General features: G+C 42.7%; 1 protein-coding gene across 12 annotated transcripts in view; it reads right to left on the bottom strand.

Annotated features, from left to right (window-relative positions):
• Window positions 1-13,679, bottom strand: part of SHOC1 (shortage in chiasmata 1) — a 307,702-nt gene that overhangs the window by 125,294 nt on the left and 168,729 nt on the right. For all 12 annotated transcript variants that reach the window (XM_075825602.1, XM_075825611.1, XM_075825607.1 and 9 more), the window contains one exon: window positions 6,591-6,660. In XM_075825602.1, the coding sequence (XP_075681717.1) occupies window positions 6,591-6,660 (70 nt within the window). The remainder of the gene's footprint in view (window positions 1-6,590; window positions 6,661-13,679) is intronic.

The following is a 13,679-nucleotide window of genomic DNA, read 5'->3' as shown; positions in this document are numbered from 1 at the left end:
CATTCCCTCCCTCACCCTTGGAGTAAAATCAGGGGAAAAATAAAAACGTAATGTAGGGCAAATATATTTTCAACAAATTAACTAAAATCTAATAATTCAGAACAGTGTGGTATTTTTTAAAACATGGGTCAATTCACAGGCCTGGTTGCGAGGGACATGAGGGACAGAAATATCGGGAATCTTTGCGGTGCCCGTCTTTTCTGCAGACACGGCACTTTTTCTGGGGGTTGCTTCTAGTTGGTGTTGGGGGAATGCGAGTGATAAAATGTTTTTCAGTCAGTCGCTTGACATCCTCAGACTGGGGGCATTCTATGGTGTCCTGAACGTCAAATATGAGGCCTTCAATAATTTTCTCCTGGAAATCCAGGTATGTGTCTCTGCCTCTGTTTTTTCTATAGAGCACAAATGAATTGTGGATTGACACCTGTAGAAGATAAATGACCACTTTTTTGTACCAGGTTTTTGTTTTTCGCTTTACTAATAGGGCTGTAAAACCTGGTTGCTTAAATCCACCCCCCCCCCCATGTACTTGTTATATTTGGACACGCTCACTGGTTTGTGCTTGTCCGATGTTGCCCCTCTTTCCCTCACTGCCACTGTTCCTGCAGTATGAATCATGCTTAGCACATACACATCTTTGCGATCCCTGAACTTGACCGGCAGCAATTCCTCAGATGTATAAGCACAGTAGTCCCCCTTTACCATGCGCTTCCCCACTAATTGCTGCGGAAAACCAATTCGGTTTTTGCGCATGGTACCACATGCCCCAGTCCTTGCAGCATGCAAATGCCTAAACAGGGGCACACTGGAATAAAAATTGTCGCAGTACAGGTGGTACCCCTTGTGAAGCAGAGGCTGGTAGTATATCCTGACCTGCTTTCACACAATTTATAAAGCTTAACGCCATATATTGCCCTTTTGGAAGGTAGATATAAAGCTAAATCTTCCATGGAAGTTGAGGAAGCATTCGCCCACACTTACATTCTGCTAATTTATTAGCGGTCTTATTTTGAACAACCGATCACGGTTTGCATCGGTACTTGGGGGGGCTTGTGCATTGTTGTTGAAGTGGAGGAACCTCATTGTTTCATAACGAGACCTGGTCATTACTGCAGAATACACTGGGGTGGCTTGGGTGGGTCTTGTTGACCAGTAAGACCTAATGAAGGGCTTTTTTACAATACCCATATTTAGGGCTTATTCAGACGAACACGTGATATACGTCCGTGCAACGCGGGTGATTTTCACGCACCTCGCACGGACCTATATTAGTCTATGGGGCCGTGCAGACAGTCCGTGATTTTTACGCAGCGTGAGTCCGCTGCGTAAAACTCACGACATGTCCATTCTTTGTGCGTATTTCGCGCATCACGCACCCATTGAAGTCAATGGGTGCGTGAAAATCACGCGCACCACATGGAAGTAAATCCGTGGGACGCGCGTGATTCGCGCAACAGCAGTCAGAAGTATGAATGAAAACAGAAAAGCACCACGTGCTTTTATGTTTACAAATATACAGAGTGTCATAATGATGGCTGAAGCGCGAAAAGCACGCAGCCGCGCACCATATGATCATGACACACGGAGCTGTTAAGTGCCTTTTGCGCACGCAAAACGCCGCGTTTTTCGCGTGCGCAAAACGCACACGCTCGTGTGAATCCGGCCTTAGGGTGAGCCCCAAAAATATTTTGCAAATTGGTGGGCGTCCAATCTCTGGAATGGGTGGATGAAGGTTTCTGCCTTATATACTGAGCAGCATATAAAGTCGTTTAGTGGACCATGATATTTAGAAGGTCGTCTGTTATGAATAAATGGAAGTAATCCATTTGGACAAAATTTGTATTGTCCACAGTTATGCCAGGAGTGGCAGTAAATCCGTGGATTCTAGGCCCAAAAGATGGAGCAGGTGCCCATACAAGAGCCTGAACTGGAGGGACCAGGCTGTCCCGTGTTACAGTGCTACTAGGCCCTGCGCTTTCATGTTCCGCTGTTTCTACTGCGTCAAGGATTACGTCCCCTGAAGATGAACCTGAAGTGACGCTATCATCGTCACTGCCCAAAACAGGTTCCATCTCTGATGCGGTCTCAGACTCTGACCACAGCATGGCGTATGCCTCCTCAGCGCTAAATAACTTCCTCGCCATAATGTCACTAACACTAACTAAACAAACAATTATTATTTATTTTATAACAGATTATATATATATATATATATATATATATATATATATATATATATATATATGTATCTAGATATATATATACACACACACACAAACTAACTTTTATATATATATATATATATATATATATATATACACACATCTACACTACTGCCAACAAAAAAAATAAACCGCTATTGATATATATATTATATATATGTGAATATATATATAATTATATATTCCCTACCTGCCTATTCTAATATTCTAAAATTCTCTCTAAGTCTCTTCTTCTCCTCACACTGAAACAATGTGTGAGGAGAAGAAAAGGAGGCAGGAGATTTGCTGCCAGAAATTTCAAAATAAAAGCAAATGTGATCGCTGTGATTGTGGTTTTCACAGCGATCACATGTTCAGGGACCATCAGATTGGTCCCTGATACTATGCCAAGTGCCCAGAGCTGTTGGTAACAGTGTGGGCACAAAGCTGTGTGCACGCGATTACGTGCACACTATATTTTACATTGAAATGCATGTGATCGGTCGTCATAGCGATCACATGTTCAGGGACCAAAAGATTGGCCCCTGACACTCTGCCCTGTGCCCACAGCCAACAGCCAGGGCACAGGGCTGTGTGCACACGATCGCGCGTGCACACTCTCTGAAGTGCCGCCGTAATTAGTCTATATGGTGGACTTCAGAGACCCTGACTGCTGGCTATAAAAACACAGCCAGCGGTCGGGAACCTGTTAAAGGACTGTGTGAAGGGCCTGTAAAAAAAAATAGGACATGTCCTATTTTTGGCTATTTTAACGAATCCCTATGAGGGATCTGTGAAAATGGGTCCTGCACGGGTGCAAATCGGCCATGAATAACACGGCCGTCTTAATAAGGCCTTAGTCTAGTTTGACAGTTCGGTCAAATCCCATTTTTTTGTTGCAAAATCGTGGCAAAAACTTGATTTGACCGCACTATGAGGATATAGCCTAACAGCACTATTTTTTCATGTTTTGTTTCCTTTTTTTATGCAATTTGCGGCACAAAACATTGGGGTTTTGCAGTGATATTTATATAACAACATTTTAGCTTACTATATTTTTTATATATTCTAAAAGTGGGGTCGGAAGGGATGGGAAGCAGGATGGAGAGGAATGTCAACACTCACCATCCTGCAGGGTCGAATCGGCTGTGTAGAGAAGGACGTGTCTTGTGGGTGGCTGTCTCCACACGCAGCTTCTGCTTGCATGCTGCATTTTCCCCTTCTGTTAGTCCTCTCAGGGCCCCAGCGTTAGTTACTTCAGAGTAAGGAGCGGGCCCCATTACATTGCAGGGTCCGTTCCTTTCTCTAAGTAACTAACGCTGGGGCCCTTATTCAAATGTGTAAAGCAGCTGAGAAGCGACAGGATATATTCAGTATATATATGCACTCCTCAACATTGGAATTGCAACACCAAGAAGGGCGAGCTATAAGGCTGGGTTCACACATCGCGGATTTGATGCAGATTTTCAGCGCAGATTTTACACTTTGCAATGCAAAAGGGTGAGATCTGCGTCAAAACCGCAACAAAATCTGCGACAAATCCGCAACGTGTGAACTCAGCCTAAGGTTATACAAATCAAAGTAGTAGCAGATGTCGCTAAGATCTGCAAATAATTTTCAAGCACCTAGCTGCAATCTATGGCATGTGGGAGGAGCATAAAAGTCAGATTGAAAGCAACGTTTTTTTAGCCACTTGAAACCTCAAATGTCGGATCAAGGGGTGTGGGATTATTGTGCGATGCCTCCTGTTCGTCGATGTGCTAGTTATCTCCACTTGTCGCAAACTGAGAGGGACAGAATCCTTGAATTGAAAGACCTTGGTTTATCACTCCGGCAGATTGCTGTGCACCTAGGCCGAGATGTCACCACTGTTCAACGTTGCGTGTCTCGGGTGTTGGAAAAACAACAACTAACGGGAATGACAGCAAGGGCTGCGCGGAGGCGAACCAGTGTCGACACAAACCATCAGAAGGCGTTTGTACGACATTGTGCTACAAGCCAGATGTCCAGCTACAGGTGTTCCATTGACCACATGCCACCGCTCTCAAATGCTATCATGGTGCACAGTGAGATGGAAATAGAGGTTAGAATGGAGGTCTATCCTCTTCTGCGATGAGTCAAGCTTTGGTATCGGACAAAATGATAACCTGAGATTGGTCTGGAGACCACGTGGGTAACGCCATGAAGAGGCCTTCACAAGGGAACATCACACCGGTCCTAATCCCGGGATTATGGTGTGGGGTGGCATAATGTACGTTAACTGGACCCCTCTAGTCTTCATTTCAGGTACACTAACAGCTCAGCGTTAGGGTATGTTAACACGCAGTGACCAAAAATGTCTGAAAATACGGAACTGTTTTCAGCCGAAAACAGCTCCTGATTTTCAGAAGTATTTGTAGCAACTCGCGTTTTTTGCGGCGTATTTTACGGCCGTTGTTGGAGCTGTTTTTCAATGGAGTCAATGAAAAATGGCTACAAAAACGTCTCAAGACGTGACATGCACTTCTTTTTAGCGGGCATCTTGTTTCGCGCCGTCTTTTGACAGCAACGCGTAAAATTAAGGCACGTGGGAGCAGAACACCGTAAAACCCATTGAAAGCAATGGGCAGATGTTTGTAGGCGTAATGGAGCCGTTTTTTCAGGCGTAATTCGAGGCGTAAAACGCCCGAATTACGTCTCAAAACACTGCGTGTGAACATACCCTTACATTGATTTAGTGTTGGAACCAGTGGTACGGCCATTTGTCCAAAGTGTCCCAGAAGCCGTTTTTCATGAGGACAACGCCAGGCCGCATGTTGCTCATGCTACTGTGAGCAACCTGCGTGGCATAAACGTGCTACCATGGCCTGCAACGTCTCTGGACTTGTCTCCCTTCGAGCACATCTGGGACGTCATTGGTCAGCAATTGCAAAGGAAGCTGGCAGCGACCAATCTTGATGATTTGCATTCCCAAGTGCCTTCAGCGTGGCATAACATTCCTCAGACAACCATTAATAACTTCATTGATAGAATGCCAAGGCGTATAAGTGCATGTATTTCTGCGTGTGGCGTTCATACTCGATACTGAACAAATCAAGATGTTTGGAATATTTTGTTTCCATTATTTTATAATTTGCATATCATTAACATCTCCATCGATCCTGTGATTTCCACAATTCCAAAACCTTTCCTTCTTGGTTTTGCAATTTCAATGCAATGTTGAGGTGTGTGTGTGTGTGTGTGTGTGTGTGTGTGTGTGTGTGAGAGACACACAATGACAGGCCTAATTTTATTTAGGCCTACATTGTTTTTTAAACTGGTTCTTATTTATTGTAAGGGCGGGTTCACACATAGCGGAATTTCACTTAAATTCCGCTGCGGACACTCCGCAGCGTTAATCCGCAGCGGAGCCGTTTCTCCATTGACTTTCACTTTAATTTAGCAGTGTTCGTTTACACGATGCGTACAATTCCGCTGCGGAGCATAGGCTGCGGAGCGGAATTTGGTGTCCGCAGCATGCTCTGTCTGTTGCGGAGCAGTGGCGGACTGGTTGCGGACTCATGGCGGAATTTCTCCATTGACTTCAATGGAGAGTCAAAATTCCGCAATGAAGTCCGCAGATCTTATGTGTGCTGCGGAGCGTATTGTTTTTACTACCATGACATTTCTTCATTCTGGCTGGACCTATGTATTTCTAGGTCTACAGCCAGACTGAGGAAGTCAATGGGGCTCCCGTAATGACGGGAGCGTTGCTAGGAGACGTCTGTAAATAGTCACTGTCCAGGGTGCTGAAAGAGTTACGCGATCGGCAGTAACTGTTTCTGCACCCGGGACAGTGACTACCGATCTCAATATACATGTATCTGTAAAAAAACATATAAGTTCATACTTACCGAGAACTCCCTGCGTCTGTCTCCAGTCCGGCCTCCCAGGATGACGTTTCAGTGTAAGTGACGGCTGCAGCCAATCACAGGCCAAGCACAGGCTGCAGCGGTCACATGGACTGGAGCGTCATCCAGGGAGGTCGGGCCGGATGCCGAAAGAGGGACGCGTCACCAAGACAACGGGCGGTAAGTATGAATTTCTTTGACTTTCACTAGGGAAAGTGCTGTCCCTTCTCTCTATCCTGCACTGAATAGGGAGAAGAGAAGCACTTTTCCTGCAGTCCGCAGCGGCCAGTCCGCATCAATTTTCTGCACATTTTGTGCAGATCCGCTGCAGAATCTGCAACGCAGATTCTGTGCGGCATTGATGCGGACAGTTGCGGAGGAATTCCGCCATGTGTGGTCATGCCCTAAAACTAGTCCTGCCCGTAATACACTGAAAAATAAAAAAAAAGTTGAATGAAACTAGTTTGATATCCCATCTATATAATTTATAACAAACTCCTCATTTGGTGTACTTACTAACCTGTCTAGCACATCTTTGGTCTTCAGGAATGTATTTCCACTTGCAGAACATAAGCCAACTGCTCTTAAACCTATCGCAAACCAAGCAACAGTTTAGAAGATGCGACTCAAACATTTGGAATGTTTTAAACCTGCTTAACACACACTATTTTTTCAGCGTTTTCAAATGCTTGTAAAAACGGCATAAATTTCAAACGTTTTTTATGACGCTTTTTGCAACATTTGGTACATGTGTTCTTTTCTTATGTTTTTCAAATCCTATAGAGAAATCTATAAGAAAAACTTCAGAAAGAATGCCATATTCAGAGCATGCTGCGTTTCAACAAAATGCCACTGACCTTAACCCCTTCAGGACTGAGCCTGTTTTGGCCTTCAAGACGAAGCCGATTTTTCAAATCTGACATGTGTCCCTTTATGTGGTAATAACTCCGGAATAATTTTGCCTATCCAAGTGATTCTGAGATTGTTTTCTCGTGACATATTGTACTTTATGTTAGGGAAAAAATTTGGTCAATAAATTCAATATTTATTTGTAAAAAACACCAAGATTTGAAGAAAATTTGCAAAAATTAGCATTTTTCTAAATTTAAATGTATCTGCTTGTAAAAACAGATAGTAATACCACACAAAATAGTCACTAGTTAACATTTCCCATATGTCTACTTTAGTTTGGCATCGTTTTTTGAACATTCTTTTATTTTTCTAGGACGTTACAAGACTTAGAACTTTAGCAGCGATTTCTCATATTTTCAAGAAAATTTCAAAAGGCGATTTTTACAAGGACCAGTTCAGTTCTGAAGTGGCTTTGAGGGCCTTATATATTAGAAAGTCCCCATAAATCACCCCATTTTTAAAACTGCACCCCTCAAAGTATTCAAAACAGCATTCAGAAAGTGTTTTAACCCTTTAGGCGTTTCACAGGAATTAAACCAAAGTAGAGGTGAAAGTTACAAATTTCATTTTTTTTTTTACAAAATTCATTTGTAATAAAAAAAATTCTATACCACAGAAGGTTTTACCCGAGAAATGGAACTTATTATTTATTGCCCAGATTCTGCAGTTTTTAGAAATATCCCACATGTGGCCCTAGTGCGCTAATTTACTGAAATACAGGCCTCAGAAGCAAAGAAGCACCTAGTGGATTTTGGGGCCTCCTTTTTTTTAGCATATATTTTAGGCTCCATGTCAGGTTTGAAGAGGTCTTGTGGGGCCAAAACAATAAAAAACCCCAAAAGTGACCTAATTTTGGAAACTACACCCCTCAGGGAATTTATCTAGGGGTATAGTTATCATTTTGAACCCACAGTTTTTTTGCTAAATTTATTTGAATTAGTTTGTGAAGATGAAAATCTACTTTTTTTCTGAAAAAACGTAGAAATGTTTAATTTTTTCAATGAATAAAAGAGAAAAAACACCCCAACATATGTAAAGCAATTTCTCCCGATTACAGCAATACCCCATATGTGGTAATAAACTGCTGTTTGGACCCACAGCAGGACTCAGAAGGGAAGGAGCACCATTTGGATTTTGAAATTCTGATTTTGCTGGAATAGTTTTCAGTGCCGTGTCGCGTTTGAAATGCACTGGAGGGTACAAAATAGTGGAAACCCCCGGAAAGTGACCCCATTTTGGAAACTACACTCATCAAGGAATTTTTCTAGGGGTAAAGTTAGCATTTTGACCACACAGTTGTTTTGCTGAATTCATTGGAATTATTCTGTAAAGGTAAAAATCTACTTTTTTTTCTGAAAAAAGGTAGCCATTTTTAATTTTTACAAGGAATAAAGGAGAAAAAGCACCCCAAAATTTGTAAAACAATTTCTCCCGATTACGGAAATACCCCATATGTGGTAATAAACTGCTGTTTGGACCCACAGCAAGGCTCAGAAGCGAAGGAGCGCTATTTGGCTTTTGGAGATCAAATTTAGCTGAAATGGTTTTTGGGTGCCATGTCGCATTTGCAAAGCCCCTGAGAGGCCAAACAGTGGAAGCCCCCCAAAAGTGGAAATTACACCACTTAAAGAATCTATCTAGGGGTATAGTGAGCATTTAGACCCCACAAGTCTTTTGCAGGATTTATTAGAATTAGGCCGTGAAAATGAATATCGACATTTCTTCCACTAAAATGTTGCATTTTTTCAATTTCACAAAGGATAAAGGAGAAAATGCAACCCAATATTTGTAAAGCAATTTCTCCCGAGTACGGCAATGCGCCACATGTGGTAATAAATGGTTTTTCATTAGAAAGTAATTAACCCTTTCTGGACTGATCCATTTTTATCATTTCCTTTTTAGTTTTTTCCTCCCCGCGTTCCAAGAGCCACAACTTTTTTTTATTTTTCAGTCAATAGAGCGGTGTGAGGGCTTATTTATTGAGGGACGAGCGGTCGTTTTTATTGGTACCATTTTTTGGTACATGCAACTTTTTGAACACTTTTTATTCCATTTTTAGGTAGAGCCAAGGTGACCAAAAAACAGTGATTTTGCAGTTTTAAATGCTTTATTTTTCACGTGAGACGCTCCATACATCCCCCCCCCCCACACTACGACATGCTATGTCGTGGTGCGCGCAGGGGTTAATGCGCAGCGGATGGTGCAGAGTGAAAATTACAATTTTCCACTCATATGCCATTTTAGTGCACTACATGTTATGCCCAATTTGTGCCACTGAAGACGAATACCTCATAAAATATTAAGCGGGTTCTCCTGGGTATGGCGATGCCATATCTATGGACGTAAACTGGTGTTTAGGCACGCTGCAGGGCTCAGAAGGGAGGGAGCGGCATTTGGCTTTTGGGGCGCAGATGTAGCTTGGTAGTAGTTCTGTTTGGGGTTTTACTGGTGTTTCAGTTTATAATGTGGGGGCATATGTTATCTGTGCGGAGTACATCAGGGTATAATAAGAGGGTATAATAAATAATAATTCATAGATATGTGGCTGGTGTCGCACTGATAAATGGCGCCCGATCTTATCTGCTTTTGGAACACTCTGTACATTTTGCATCGCCATATTCTGAGAGCCAGAACGGTTTTATTTTTTCTCCACCGGAGCTGTGTGAGGGTTTATTCTTTGCGGGACAATTTGTAGTTTTCATTGGTACCATTTTGGGGTACCAGAATTTTTTTGATCACGTTTTATTCAATTTTTTGGCAAGCAAGGTGACCAAAAACCATCAATTCTGACAATGTTTTTTATTCTTTTTTTTTATGGCGTTCACCCTGGGCTATAAATTACCATTATATTTTATACTGCGGGTCGGTACGATTACGGCGATACCATATGTATATAATTTTTTGATGTTTTGCAGCGTTTGCGCAATAAAATTACTTATTTATAAAATAAATTATTTTTTGTGTCACCATATTCTGAGAGCCATAACTTTTTTATTTTTCAGTCAAAAATGCGGTGTAAGGGCTTGTTTTTTGCGGGACGGGTTGTAGTTTGTATTAGTACCATTTTGGCGTACATGCGACTTTTTGATCACTTTTTATTGTATATTTTGGGAGGGTTGGTAACCAAAAAATTGTGATTCGGGCAGTTTTTCATTTATTTTTTTCCACTAGGGGACACTTAGACTTGCAGCTTTGATCGCTGCTGGAACACATTACACTACACACGTAGTGTAATGTGTTCTAACTGTCATTGTGACGTAACTGTCACACTGACAGGAAGCATTGGAGGATCGACCACCGCATCGAAGGGGTTAATTGCCGATTTCAGCGGCGACAGGCCGCTGATCGGCAACAGGGAGAGCAGGGCTGACACCCTGCACAGTTAACCGCCGCTGCGGTGTAGCGCCGCGCGGCGTTTAACTGTTAAAGCACTGACGTTAGTGAACGTCAAGGTGCGCGAAGTTACTGCACACATTGACGTGCATTAACGTCAAGGTGCGGGAAGGGGTTAAAAACGGCACAAACCAAAACGCTGTGTGTGCAGCCTTTCCTATAATTCGCTAAACACTTTAAAAGTTAAATATGGCCACAGCCTTTTTGACCTAAAAAAACGCAGTGAAAAACACAAACGTAAACTCCACGACAAAATAAAGCAATACACTGTGTGTGAATACAGCCTAAGGGTATACACACACTATGCAGACTACGCTATTCCATATACCGTAGTTGAAAAAAAATTATATTGACTTATACCAGCCCGGTGGAGGCCAAAAGAATACTCTTTTGGCTTCTGTCTAGTGAATGGGTGCCTATGGATATGTTTGGCGTAAGAGCCGGGAGCTTTCCCGGTGTATATGCCAGACGGACACAAGTGTGAATTTAGCCTTTGTCTGACTGTTTGACCTCAACGTCTGAGCTATACTACTTTATATCAACTTTTGTATATATAAAACAGAAAATCTAAATTTGTGGTAGTAGCTGCCGATTTCCTATGCTCAGTGTGTTTTAAATAATGTTAATTTATTAAATGTAAATCTACTATATATCTAAACACACACACACACATGCATTTATCTCCTTCCATTATTTTATAAATAAAGCTAAACGTTTGCAAATCCAAGTGAAAGTTTGATATTTACATTGGCATATACTATTCTGAACAGGTTATTAGATATTAATGCTGGGTTCATACAGTGTTTTTTGCAAAAGGAAAATCTGCCTCAAAATTCAGTTTGGAATTTTGAGGCAGATTTTCCTCTGCCTGCACGCCGATTTTCGCTGCATTTTTTGCCTGCGGCCATTGAGCACCGCAGGCATAAAACGCTGCGAAATAAGCTTTCTCTGCCTCCCATTGATGTCAATGGGAGGTCAGAGGCGTAAATGCCCGAAGATAGGGCATGTCCCTTCTTTTTCCCACGAGCCGGTTTTTCCGCTCGCGGGAAAAAAACGCCTCCGCCTCCCATTGAAATCAATGGGAGGCATTTTCTGCCTTTTTTTTTTGCGCGTTTTCCAACGCGGTTTCCGTGGAAAAAAAACGTGTCAAAGAACTCTGTGTAAACTGGCCCTTAGAGATGCTTGTATTCAAATCATTGTATTGTATTTTTTTTTCTTACTACTTACAATAATAAAGATTTATCAATTTCTATATATAATTTTAGAATTTTTTTCTCTGTAGGTTTGATTTATTGAAGTGTGCAGTAAATTGTATTTTGTATATAGTTTGGGTCATTGTAAACAGAACAAAATTGTTACCTATGGGAATATGACAATCCAAAAATTCGAAATCGAATTATTTTTGTGAAACAATGGAGCTGTCCAATTGTTCCAAATCTGTACCAAAATCTTCATTTATTAATCTGTTTTGTAGTTGTTCAACCAATACAATTTACCCAACAATCTATTTTACATGGGTGCATAGGCACTGTTGTACATGGGCAAACAAAAACATTTAGGGTATGTGCACACGACCTCTTTTCAGACATAATGGAGGAGTTTTACGCCTCAAATTACGCCTGAAAAGACGGCTCCAATACGTCGGCAAACATCTGCCCATTGGTTGCAATGGGTCTTACGGTGTTCTGTGCCTACGAGCTGTCATTTTACGTGTTGCTGTCAAAAGACGGCGCGTAAAATTACGGCTGCTTCAAAGATGTGCAGGACACTTCTTGGGACATAATTGGAGCCATTTTTCATTGACTCCAATGAAAACCAGCTCCAATTACGTCCGTAAAAGACGCCGCGAAAAACGCGTGCACTTGTAAAAATGTCTGAAATTCAGGAGCTGTTTTCTCCTGAAAACAGCTCCGTAATTTCAGACGTATTTGCCATTATCGTGTGCACATACCCTTAGGATTTTAGGTGGAGGTAGATTTTATTTATTATATATTTATATACAGTATATATATATATATATATATATATATATATATTGATTTTTTTATTTATTTTACATTTACTATTTGTTACTGTATATAGATCCCAGGTAACAGATCTCTGTAATTCCTCTGGAGAATAGGAACTTGTAAAGGATCTGCCAGGCACAGCTTCGGGGTTAACGCCCATAGATAATCAGTCTGCACCTGCTTCTATGTCTGTGAGACTACTCCATCTTCCACCACTCAGGGTGGCAGGCTTAGGAGTGGGAGAACCTATCACAGCCTGGCCAGACGGAGCTAGCTCCCGCCCTCTGTCTATTTATACCTGCCTTTCCTGTTCCTCCTTTGCTTGTGATTCTTCTCTGCTGGTTTCCTGGCCCTGCTGCAGCTTCTGTACTATTTGACCCTGCTTCATATGACCCTGGCTTACTGACTACTCTTCTGCTCTGCGTTTGGTACCTCGTACACTCCTGGTTTGACCCTGGCTTTACTGACTACGCTCCTGCTCTGCGTTTGGTACCTCGTACACTCCTGGTTTGACTCGGCTCGTTCATCACTCCTGTTGCTCACAGTGTTGCCGTGGGCAACTGCCCCGTTTCCCTTTGTTCTGCGTTTCCTTGTTTGGTTGTCTGTCGTGCACTTACGGAGTGTAGGGACCGTCGCCCAGTTGTACCCCGTCGCCTAGGGCGGGTCGTTGCAAGTAGGCAGGGACTGAGTGGCGGGTAGATTAGGGCTCACTTGTCTGTTTCCCTATCCCTGTCATTACATAATCACAAGCCCATATACCTACTCTACCCTGGTCCCTCACACCACTATGGACCCCCTTGAGACCCTGGTTCAGCAAATGCAGGGTCTCTCCCTACAGGTCCAGGCCCTGGCTCAGTGGGTCAACCAGCCTGATGCTACCATGGTAGTGCCCCTCACCTCACCTCTTGAACTCCACCTCAAGTTGCCTGACCGGTTTTCAGGGGACCGGAAGACTTTTCTCTCCTTTCGGGAGAGTTGTAGGCTCTATTTTCGTTTAAAGCCCCACTCCTCAGGTTCTGAGAGCCAGCGGGTGGGTATAATTATGTCCCGGCTCCAGGAAGGGCCCCAAGAATGGGCCTTCTCCTTGGCTCCTGACGCCCCTGAACTTTCCTCCGTTGATCTTTTCTTTTCTGCTCCCGGACTCATTTATGACGAGACTGACAGGACTGCCTTTGCCGAGAGTCAGCTGGTGACCTTACGTCAGGGTAAGAGACCTGTTGAGGAGTATTGCTCTGACTTTAGGAAGTGGTGCGTAGCTTCTCGGTGGAATGACCCTGCCTTAAGGTGCCAGTTTA

This window comes from Rhinoderma darwinii, chromosome 1, assembly GCF_050947455.1.
Source record: "Rhinoderma darwinii isolate aRhiDar2 chromosome 1, aRhiDar2.hap1, whole genome shotgun sequence".
Lineage (NCBI taxonomy): Eukaryota > Metazoa > Chordata > Amphibia > Anura > Rhinodermatidae > Rhinoderma > Rhinoderma darwinii.
The sequence above is the reverse complement of the archived record's forward strand: the minus strand, read 5'-3'. Positions and strand labels throughout refer to the sequence as shown.